Raw genomic sequence first — 12,223 nt, 5'->3', positions numbered from 1 at the left:
AAAAACTCACTTTGAATACTTGAATTAATCTTTTAAAATATGTGACCCTAGGCACGTATTTATAGAGTTATGGAAAGGGTTTTGGAATCCTATTAGGATACTAATTTATTTAATTATAACCCTACTAGGACTCTAATTAAATAATCATTATCCAATAGTTTTAGGATTTAATCACACTTCGAATTCTGATTACTTCAGGATTCCTGCACACGCAATGCACGAGCACCGTACACCCGCGCAAGCCTTGCGGCCCACGCTAGGCGCACAGCGCTCGGCCCATTGCTGCGCTCTACGCGCGCGCGCCCAAGGCCTTGGCTGGGCCTGGCCTTGCGCTGGGCCTGGTCGAGGCTTGGCGTGCGCTGGTGTGCGTTGGCTCGCTGGGCGACGGCCTGGCTTCGTGCTGGGCCTTCGTCTAGCGGGCCTCGTCCGATGCTAATTCGTACGATACGCTTCCGATTAAATTCCCGATTCCGGAATTCATTTCCGATACGAACAATATTTAATATTTCCCATTCCGGAATCAATTTCCGTTTCGAACAAATATTTAATATTTCCGTTTCCGGAATTATTTTCCGATTCCGATAATATTTCCGATTCTGACAATATTTCCGTTTCCGGCAATATTTCTGATTCTGGCAATATTTCCATTTCCGATAATATTTTCCGATACGTACCATGTTTCCGTTTCCGGCAACATCTACGACTTGGATAATATTTATATTTCCGATACGATCCATATTTCCGTTTCCGGCAATATCATCGTTTCCGGAGTATTCATTTCTTGCCTGTGACGATCTCAGCTCCCACTGAAACCAAGATCCGTCGATTCCGAATATCCATAGATGGAGTATCTAATGCCATTAAATACTTGATCCGTTTACGTACTATTTGTGTGACCCTACGGGTTCAGTCAAGAGTAAGCTGTGGATTAATATCATTAATTCCACTTGAACTGAAGCGGCCTCTAGCTAGGCATTCAGCTCACTTGATCTCACTGAATTATTAACTTGTTAATTAATACTGAACCGCATTTATTAGACTTAACATAGAATGCATACTTGGACCAAGGGCATTATTTCCTTCAGTCTCCCACTTGTCCTTAGGGACAAGTGTGCATTTCCTAATTCCTTTGTCGCTCGATGCTTGCTCTTGAACATAAGGTAAGAGTTGTCATCCTTATTATGTCCAGAGGTGTTTCTCGGTTTCAGAGTTCAACTGATCAAATAAACAGATAATCATAGCCTATGATTCATCCGAGCACGGCCATGCATTTCACAGTTTCTAGCTCTCCGAGTGGCCTTGTACAACTTTTAAGCATCTCATCCCGATTTATGGGAGGACAATCCCAATCTTGCGATCTTGAGATTAGACTTCGTTTGATAGGTGATTACCTGAGCGTTGCCTTTATAGCCTCCTTTTACGGTGCGACGGTTGGTCAACGTCAAAGCAACCAGTTCTCAAACAAGTAATCTCAAATCACTCAGGTATTGAGGATTTAGTGTCTAATAACTTTAATGAAATTTACTTATGACAGATTTTCATCTCTTACAGTAAAGTTTCATAGGTCTTGTCCGATACTAGTCTTCCCAAAGTAAGTATCTATGCAAATGATTATAACATTGCCATGTCCACATAGTTCAAGAAACAGAACTACTGGTCATCTTGCATTCTAATCGTCTAACGTTTTCTATGCGTCCAATTTTATAGAAAACTCCGACTAGGGACCATTTTCAACCTTTGACATTCAAGTTCACTTGATAGACATTTCTTAGTCACAGGACTGGTCCTGACAGTCTATCTTGAATATATCGTCAAATTGAAGGGACTCATCATTTAATAAACCACAAATTAAATGGAAAAAATGAATTCTATTCATTTATTGTGAATGATTAACCAATAATGTTTTACAAAGATTTAAACTCTAAAACTTTAAAACATTAAACAGAGTCATCAAAGCCATTCTCCAATATGCTTGATTCCCATAGCTGCAGTGTGCGAGTTGTGCTTCGCCTGCGGCAGAGTTTTAGTCAATGGATCTGATATCAGTTCCAATTTTGCTTATCTCGACTTCTTTTCTTTCAACGAACTCTCGTAGAAGGTGAAATCTACGAAGTACATGCTTGACTCTCTGGTGGTGTCTAGGCTCCTTTGCCTGTGCAATAGCTCCGTTATTGTCACAATACAGGGCTATTGGTCCTTTAATGGAGGGGACTACACCAAGTTCACCTATGAACTTCCTTAGCCATATAGCTTCCTTTGCTGCTTCATGTGCAGTAATGTACTCCGCTTCAGTTGTAGAATCCGCAATGGTGCTTTGCTTAGCACTTTTCCAGCTTACTGCTCCTCCGTTGAGGCAGAAGACAAACCCAGACTGTGATCTGAAATTATCTTTGTCGGTTTGGAAACTTGCGTCCGTATAGCCTTTAACAATTAATTCATCATCTCCACCATAGACCAGGAAGTCATCTTTGTGCCTTTTCAGGTACTTCAGAATGTTCTTGGCAGCAGTCCAATGCGCCTCTCCTGGGTCTGACTGGTATCTGCTCGTAGCACTGAGTGCGTACGCAACATCCGGGCGTGTACATATCATAGCATACATTATTGAACCAATCAATGATGCATATGGAATCCCATTCATTCGTCTACGCTCATCAAGTGTTTTTGGGCACTGAGTCTTGCTTACAGTCATTCCATGAGACATGGGTAGGTAGCCTCGCTTGGAGTCTGCCATCTTGAACCTATCAAGCACCTTATTGATATAAGTGCTTTGACTAAGTCCAATCATCCTTTTAGATCTATCTCTGTAAATCTTGATGCCCAATATGTACTGTGCTTCTCCTAGATCCTTCATCGAAAAACATTTCCCAAGCCAAATCTAGACAGAGTTCAACATAGGAATGTCATTTCCGATAAGTAATATGTCGTCGACATATAATACTAGGAAAGCAATTTTGCTCCCACTGACTTTCTTGTATACACAAGATTCGTCTGCGTTCTTGATGAAACCAAAGTCACTGACTGCTTCATCAAAACGTATGTTCCAGCTCCTGGATGCCTGCTTCAATCCGTAGATTGACTTCTTTAGCTTGCATACCTTTTTAGCATTCTTTGGATCCTCAAAACCTTCAGGCTGTGTCATAAACACAGTTTCTGTTAAAACGCCGTTTAAGAAAGCAGTTTTGACATCCATCTGCCATATTTCGTAATCGTAATATGCAGCGATTGCTAACATTATCCGAATAGACTTTAGCATTGCAACTGGTGAAAAGGTTTCATCGTAATCCACACCGTGGACTTGCCTGTAACCTTTTGCAACCAATCTAGCTTTGAAAACTTCAAGTTTCCCATCCTTTTCCTTTTTCAGTTTGAAAACCCATTTGCTTCCAATGGCTTGGTAGCCATCTGGCAAATCGACCAAATCCCATACTTGGTTTTCAGACATGGAGTCTAATTCAGATTGCATGGCTTCTTGCCATTGCTTGGAGCTAGGGCTCGTCATAGCTTGTTTGTAAGTCGCAGGTTCATCACTTTCAAGTAATAGAACGTCATAGCTCTCGTTCGTCAAAATACCTAAGTACCTTTCCGGTTGAGATCTATATCTTTGCGATCTACGCGGGGTAACATTTCTAGTTTGACCATGATTCTCACCAGATTCTTCTAAAGATCTCTGAGTTTCATCCTGAATGTCATCTTGAGCATTCTCTAGAGTTTGTTGTTCGACTCGAATTTCTTCGAGGTCTACTTTTCTCCCACTTGTCATTTTGGAAATGTGATCTTTCTCCAAAAAGACACCATCTCGAGCAACAAACACCTTGTTCTCAGATGTATTGTAGAAGTAATACCCCTTTGTTTCCTTTGGATAGCCCACAAGGATACATTTGTCAGATTTTGGATGAAGTTTGTTTGAAATTAATCGTTTGACGTATACTTCACATCCCCAAATCTTAAGAAAAGACACATTTGGAGGCTTTCCAAACCATAATTCGTATGGCGTCTTTTCGACAGCTTTAGACGGAGCTCTATTTATAGTGAGTGCAGCTGTATTTAGTGCATGTCCCCAAAATTCTAATGGAAGTTCGGCCTGACCCATCATTGACCTGACCATGTCTAGCAAGGTTCTGTTCCTCCGTTCTGACACACCGTTCCATTGTGGTGTTCCAGGAGGAGTCAATTCTGATAGAATTCCACATTCTTTCAGATGGTCATCAAATTCATAGCTCAGATATTCACTAGTGGAAAAAACCCCTGTTGTAGCCCCCTTGTTGAGGGGGGCATACATAAGCGCGCCTCAATAGCTACTTAGTCAACGCGGGTCAAATATTTTACTATTCTATTGAAGCGGGCTTTTTTGGTGTTCGCTTCTACAGAAGCTGTTGAAGGGGGCTTTCCTTGCCCGCCTCAATAGAGAGAAGCTGTTGAAGGGGGCTTTTAATTGCCCGCCTCAATAGGGTCCTTCTGTTGAAGGGGGCTTTTAATTGCCCGCCTCAATAGGCTACATTAAATTTAAATCAATTACAACCACCGCCAAACAGATAAGCTTCTCTTCACATCTCGTCGTACTTCACATCTCTTCCAACGCATACCTATCCTCACCGCGCGACTCCACCACCACCATAACCACCACCACCACCTTCCTCACCGCGCGGCTCCACCACCACCATCTGAAGGAGAGTTTCCCCACCGTCGTCTTTCCTACCTTCGCGCGACTCCATCTGTTTCACACAATCGATTTGTGAAGCTAGGTTAGTTTTTATTTGCAATTATTTGGGTAATAATCTTCTTTTTTCTCGTGCATTTTCCACTTCATTTCATTTTTGTTTGATTTCCCTTGTTCATCGACCTAATTGCCCCTGTTTGTTGTTTGAATTCCTGCTCGACCTAACTCCATCTGTTTTTTGTTTGAATTCCTGCTCGATAATATATTGTTTGGTCAGAAAATGGATCATGAAAGGTATGACAGGGTTTTAGAGGCATGTTCCTTGAAAAAGGATCTTGAAATCTTGTCTTTTGGAGACCAGACAGTTATTGGTGAGAGGGGTATCAATTTGAGTGGTGGTCAGAAGCAAAGGATGCAAATTGCTCGTGCTTTATACCAAGATGCTGATATATATCTGTTTGATGATCCTTTTAGTGCTGTTGATGCTCATACTGGTAGTCATCTCTTCAAGGTACTATATCTTTTTCCTTTTGCATATCATACATTCTATTTTGATCCTTTTTTTCCTGTACTTATACAAGTGAATATTCACATGATACCTAATGATATACTTCGTATATTTACATAATTATGACTGTTAGAGTCATTTTAATACTAGGAGTATGTGTGACTATGTGAGTATAACAGTTATAGCTACAGGCAATAACCTATGCCATTGTGATACTGACCATCAACCGCCGTGCAAGTTCGATTCTGGTTCTTGATCTCGTTACATGGCTAAGTAATTAGAAGTGCTGATCACAATTGTTTTAAAATGTACATTGTTAAGGTTCACTGATATAGTGATATCAAAGTCTGCAGATGTGTGTAGAAATCTGAGATTCAGGTTTATTGTGCCATGACATTACATGTGTTGTTTAGCATACGTTGTCTTGTTTAGAATCTTTTGTTCATCTTTTGTTCTTCAATTCAGTCATTCAGTGTGACTATCATTTTGCCATTTTTTTTCTTTCCATTGGAATCTCCAGTTACTTTCTTGTCCTAGAGATCACTTATAGGTTATTGCCTGATTAAACACCTATGATGTTTGCTAAGTCATGTATTTGCATGGATTCCCTTGCAGGAATGTCTGCTTGGACTTTTAGAATCCAAGACTGTGATATATGTCACACACCAAGTGGAGTTCTTACCTGCTGCAGATTTAATCTTGGTAAGATTTTTTTAGCTTCTTTCTCCATTCGATGCCATTGTATTTTAAATCAACTTCTGATTACTCTGTAACACATATATCATTTAAAGGTCATGAAAAATGGGAGTATATTGCAAGCAGGAAAGTACAATGATATTCTTAGTTCAGGAACAGACTTCATGGAACTTGTAGGAGCGCACGAAGAAGCCTTATCTGCACTTGATTCAGTTGAGCCTGGAGTAATAAAGCCGACAGTTCATGAGGAATATAGTGGTACAAAACCCTTAGAAGAGGAGAGCAATGTTGGTGAAGATGGAAAAGCTGATGACATGGCAGGGATTAAGGCACAACTTGTCCAAGAGGAAGAAAGAGAGAAGGGTAGAGTTGGACTTTCAGTTTATTGGAAATATATCACAACAGCATATGGAGGTGCTTTGATACCCTTCATATTGTTAGCTCAGATACTTTTCCAGACTCTTCAAATTTTAAGCAATTATTGGATGGCTTGGGCAACTCCTGTCTCGCCTGATGCCAAACCTACAGTTGATGAGAAAACTTTAATAATGGTGTATGTTGTTTTGTCGGTTGGAAGTGCCTTTTGTATCTTAGCAAGGGCAAGTCTCCTTATGACTGTTGCATATAAGACTGCTACTTCACTTTTTACTAAGATGCACTCTTGCATATTCCGCGCCCCAATGTCGTTTTTTGATGCTACCCCAAGTGGGCGGATTTTAAATCGGGTACTTACACTTCCCCTGCTTATCCTTTGTAAATATTGCATTCATTTTTGAGAAACTTTTTGAAAATTGATGGTAGAAGTCTAGAAGATAGGAAGGTGCAAAATATCATGAGATTTCCCTAAACAGAATAAGTTTCATACAACATCTGCTGCATTTGCTGACCATTATAGTTCCATGTCATGATTCAGGCATCTACAGATCAGAGTGCTGTGGATTTAAGCATTCCATCTCAAGTTGGTGCTTTCGCATTCTCTTTGATACAACTTCTGGGAATTATTGCGGTGATGTCAATGGTTGCATGGCAGGTTTTCGTGATTTTCATCCCTGTTATTGCAGTCTCTCTATGGTATCAGGTAAATCTCATGAGCTTTTGACCTTTGCTATTATGCTTAATTGGAACTTGCTTTGGTGTTGTTTAGGTGCTTGGTATAGAAACTGTGTGTTTTCGTGCAGTATAGCTCAACAATTTACTAAATGATTCTCTTAAGTCTTTTTCCTCTCGAACCTAGCTCCAGTTTTGTGATATTTGTATTCGTTGCTACAACATCTTAACTCCAAAAAGTCCAAATGGAAAATACATCGTTTGGTTATTGTCTCCTGTCGTTACTAAACTAATCAATATTCTAGAAAGTATTAGGTTCATTGTTAAACTATACTGTTCAGGATCAGTGTTCTAGTACCTTCTACAAGCACTATTTAGTTTGTAAATATCATCTGAAATGTGAAGATTGAGCTGCATCTTCTGTCTCCTAGCTAGTGGTACTGAGTGTTCCTTGCCAAAGCTTCCGCGTCACCATAGCATCACATTTTATGTTAGCGAGATTAAAAGCTAGGCTAGTACTGCTTAAAAAATCTGATAAAAAGGTATCAGATGTTGGTTTATTAAGGAAATAAAATTGTCACCAGGAGGCACATTTACATATGTTGGTTAATGCCAGAGGTGGCAGCCCTGGTAGGTGTGTTGCATAGAAATGGAAATGGGCAACAAAAACATAAAAAATGAGGAAGACGAAAACAAAATTTCAGAAGAAATTTAGCAAATGTGGAAACGCAAATACTGAAAATTTGATTACGGTTTTTGGCCGAGAAATGTGAATTTTTTTTGTGTGTTTTTACCAATGACATAAATAGAGGTAGTTGGGTTCACTTAAAGAGATTATAGGAAAGAAAACATGATTTTTGGGGATGTAAAATATACTAGAGGGAACAACTTGCTATTCATTTAAAGAAGATTATTTCCTTGAGTTTCTCTTAAGTTTCTGAGTTTTTGAAATGAGAACATGACCTTCATAGATTCATGAGACGATTCTGTTGGCTTTTCATTTATTCTCTCACAAGGACATCTCTATTTCCTCGGCCCTGTTATTGATCGATCATGTCCCTGGATCGAGGATTATTTGGTTATGTTTCAAAATGAAAATACACATACTCATGAAAAAAATCTTGTTGGTGTTGAACATGAAGCGGCTACCCTTTTGTCCATCATTACCCCATTAGATGGTTCTTTTCTTCTTTCTTTTATTTGTTTTTATTTTTCAATTCTCGTTATTTTACATCTTGAGTTTTAACATCTTGAGCTTGATTATACTGCAGCAATATTACATACCATCAGCACGAGAACTTTGTCGATTGGTTGGAGTAACTAAAGCTCCAGTGATACAACATTTTGCCGAGACTATATCCGGAGCAACAACTATTAGGAGCTTTGATCAAGAATCAAGGTTTTGTCAAACAAGCGTCCAGCTAGTAAACGGATATTCAAGACCAAAGTTAGGTCGAGCAGGAATTCAAACAACCGAGAAAATAGTGCATGGGGAATCTTGTGTTTGTAAGTTACTTTCAATTCTTTTTAAGTTATTTCTTTTCGTGCCGAATCAGATTCATGAAGTTTTACTCAACTTCCAGGGCATACCAAGTGTACAAGTTTAATGATGGGATTTGTCCGAATAGAGCGACTATGCAGGGGTTGAAAGGCTTCCATGTAAAGGTATATCATGCTTACTAATTAGCTTTACTTTTTTTTTTGGGTAACTACTTGGATATATAATTTATGATTTATCTCCAAATTAGTGTGCTCAACAAGTCGGCGCCCGCGAGTGTGGCTATTACGTTATGAAGTTCATGCATGAAATAGTCACGTTACACCATAACACTGATGAGCGGTTAGACAATGTTCGTTCTTTTACCATATGTTAGTTGAACTACTAATACTAGTACTTTTACGTAGTAGAATTCTTAATTTACAAGTAGCATTACTTATCATGTTACTTATTTCAGGCTTACACTCCAAGAAATGCGCCTTATACCGATGAGGAAATAGATGTGGTTCGTGAGCAATGGGCTAAGTTTTTTACAACCGAGTATTTATTTACTTAGGTTGTTTAGACACAAAGATGGAAGCGTTTATATCTTCATGGATTTGGTAAAGTTCTTTAATTTTTCCATAATTACAAGTCTGCTGGATTTGCTAATTTATTGCTTTGAATACTAATCTGCTGGTCTTGCTGCTGTTGCATGTGAATTCTGATCTGGTGGTCTTTAGAATTTCACTTTGAACTAAACTTTGAACTAAAGAACCTAAGGACTCATTTCCGCTCCCAACTTTGAACTAAAGAACCTAAGGACTCATTTGATTCTTATTACATGAATAATATACATAGTTTTAACTTTCTAAAACTCATTCGAATCTATTTATGCACATTTAAGGCTCATTAGGTCGTTATAGGTCATGTTTAGAGCTAAAATGACATTTCCGCTCCCAACTTTGAACTAAAGAACCTAAGGACTCATTTGATTCTTATTACATGACTAATATACATAGTTTTAACTTTCTAAAACTCATTCGAATCTATTTATGCACATTTAAGGCTCATTAGGTCGTTATAGGTCATGTTTAGAGCTAAAATGACATTTCCGCTCCCAACTTTGAACTAAAAAACCTAAGGACTCATTTGATTCTTATTACATGTCTAATATGCATAGTTAAAACTTTCTAAAACTCATTCGAATCTATTTATGCACATTTAAGGCTCATTAGGTCGTTATAGGTCATGTTTAGAGCTAAAATGACATTTCCGCTCCCAACTTTGAACTAAAGAACCTAAGGACTCATTTGATTCTTATTACATGACTAATATACATAGTTTTAACTTTCTAAAACTCATTCGAATCTATTTATGCACATTTAAGGCTCATTAGGTCGTTATAGGTCATGTTTAGAGCTAAAATGACATTTCCGCTCCCAACTTTGAACTAAAGAACCTAAGGACTCATTTGATTCTTATTACATGATTAATATGCATAGTTAAAACTTTCTAAAACTCATTCGAATCTATTTATGCACATTTAAGGCTCATTAGGTCGTTATAGGTCATGTTTAGAGCTAAAATGACATTTCCGCTCCCAACTTTGAACTAAAAAACCTAAGGACTCATTTGATTCTTATTACATGTCTAATATGCATAGTTAAAACTTTCTAAAACTCATTCGAATCTATTTATGCACATTTAAGGCTCATTAGGTCGTTATAGGTCATGTTTAGAGCTAAAATGACATTTCCGCTCCCAACTTTGAACTAAAGAACCTAAGGACTCATTTGATTCTTATTACATGACTTATATACATAGTTTTAACTTTCTAAAACTCATTCGAATCTATTTATGCACATTTAAGGCTCATTAGGTCGTTATAGGTCATGTTTAGAGCTAAAATGACATTTCCGCTCCCAACTTTGAACTAAAAAACCTAAGGACTCATTTGATTCTTATTACATGTCTAATATGCATAGTTAAAACTTTCTAAAACTCATTCGAATCTATTTATGCACATTTAAGGCTCATTAGGTCGTTATAGGTCATGTTTAGAGCTAAAATGACATTTCCGCTCCCAACTTTGAACTAAAGAACCTAAGGACTCATTTGATTCTTATTACATGACTAATATACATAGTTTTAACTTTCTAAAACTCATTCGAATCTATTTATGCACATTTAAGGCTCATTAGGTCGTTATAGGTCATGTTTAGAGCTAAAATGACATTTCCGCTCCCAACTTTGAACTAAAGAACCTAAGGACTCATTTGATTCTTATTACATGACTAATATACATAGTTTTAACTTTCTAAAACTCATTCGAATCTATTTATGCACATTTAAGGCTCATTAGGTCGTTATAGGTCATGTTTAGAGCTAAAATGACATTTCCGCTCCCAACTTTGAACTAAAGAACCTAAGGACTCATTTGATTCTTATTACATGACTAATATACATAGTTTTAACTTTCTAAAACTCATTCGAATCTATTTATGCACATTTAAGGCTCATTAGGTCGTTATAGGTCATGTTTAGAGCTAAAATGACATTTCCGCTCCCAACTTTGAACTAAAGAACCTAAGGACTCATTTGATTCTTATTACATGACTAATATACATAGCTTTAACTTTCTAAAACTCATTCTAATCTACGTATGCACATTTAAGGCTCATTGGGTCGTTATAGGTCAACAACGTACTTAATTATCTCTATAGTCTGCAACTATATCTTTTAATTTTATGCTTCAATGGAATGTAAAGACAATATCGTGAGTGTAAACTTTGGTACTCATATATATTTTCCTTCCATGCAACTTGCAGGCTAGGGATCGAGTCGATTGGAAGAAAGTCAACACGACCTTACTTAAGGTTTGTACGTAATGCATGATCTAAAGGGACCTAAGTTGCTGGATTAGAGACATTTGTTAGATTAGCTCTCTAGCCTTTTGTCTTTAGTTGTTAATATTAGTTGTAATTTGTTAGACTAGCTAGGTGTTTAAAAATTGTAAACATACGTACTATATATACGCTTTGCTCTGTTGGGTTAATATAAATGAAGTTAATGTAATGATTTATTTATCAAAGATAAGCAGATTCATACCTTTGCTATTTTGGTGTTGATTGGGTACAGGTTTCAATACTCAATGGAGTATATATCTAGTTGTGGTTATTGCCGCCTATTTTATATTTTAAAAGAATTTGGAAAAAAAAAAATTAATGTTGTTGAAGGGGGCTTTTAATGTACGCCTCAACAACATATGAATTTTTGGCGCAAAAATAAGGACCTGTTGAGGGGGGCATTTAAGAAGTGAGCCTCAACAGAGGAGGCTGTTGAGGCGGGCTTCTTAAATGCCCCCCTCAACAGGTCCTTATTTTTCGCGTTTCTGTAGAGGTTGTTGAGGCGGGCTTTTGAAAGCCCCCCACAACAGATCACCTGTTGAGGCGAACAAAGCCCGCCTCAACAGATCACTGAGCTGTTGAAGCTACGTCTGTCGCAGCGGGCCTTGTTCGCCTCAATAAACCCAAAATGCCCCCCTCAACAGGTATTTTTTCCACTAGTGATTCACCGCCTCTATCAGACCGCAGTGCCTTAATCTTCTTGCCTAATTGATTCTCTACTTCACTCTGAAATTCCTTGAATTTGTCAAAGGATTCAGACTTATGCTTCATTAGGTAGACATAACCATACCTACTGAAGTCATCAGTAAAAGTGATAAAGTAGCTGAACCACCTCTAGCATTTGTACTCATTGGTCCACATACATCTGTATGGATTAAACCCAATAGTTCATTTGCTCTTTCTCCAACTTTAGAGAAAGGTTGCTTTGT

At 38.0% G+C, this 12,223-nt stretch overlaps 1 protein-coding gene across 2 annotated transcripts; it reads left to right on the top strand.

Moving 5' to 3' along the window:
- The first annotated feature begins 4,227 nt into the window (after positions 1 to 4,227).
- LOC130459791 (probable non-intrinsic ABC protein 5) lies at positions 4,228 to 11,463 on the top strand. 2 transcript variants are annotated; one of them, XM_056827340.1, is made up of 9 exons: positions 4,228 to 5,168; positions 5,781 to 5,867; positions 5,957 to 6,586; positions 6,775 to 6,939; positions 8,180 to 8,414; positions 8,492 to 8,573; positions 8,657 to 8,758; positions 8,864 to 9,008; positions 11,217 to 11,463. In XM_056827340.1, exons 1-6 carry the CDS (start codon positions 4,938 to 4,940, stop codon positions 8,554 to 8,556), a joined length of 1,413 nt encoding a protein of 470 aa, XP_056683318.1. In that variant the 5' UTR covers positions 4,228 to 4,937; the 3' UTR covers positions 8,557 to 8,573; positions 8,657 to 8,758; positions 8,864 to 9,008; positions 11,217 to 11,463. The 2 variants fall into 2 exon arrangements, with proteins under 2 accessions (XP_056683318.1, XP_056683317.1); XM_056827339.1 differs by having other exon boundaries at positions 4,342 to 5,168; positions 8,657 to 8,748.
- The last annotated feature ends 760 nt before the right edge of the window (positions 11,464 to 12,223 follow it).

The sequence above is a fragment of the Spinacia oleracea genome, chromosome 4, assembly GCF_020520425.1.
Source record: "Spinacia oleracea cultivar Varoflay chromosome 4, BTI_SOV_V1, whole genome shotgun sequence".
NCBI classification, from domain to species: Eukaryota; Viridiplantae; Streptophyta; class Magnoliopsida; order Caryophyllales; family Amaranthaceae; genus Spinacia; species Spinacia oleracea.
This window is presented reverse-complemented; position numbering and strand designations above follow the sequence as displayed.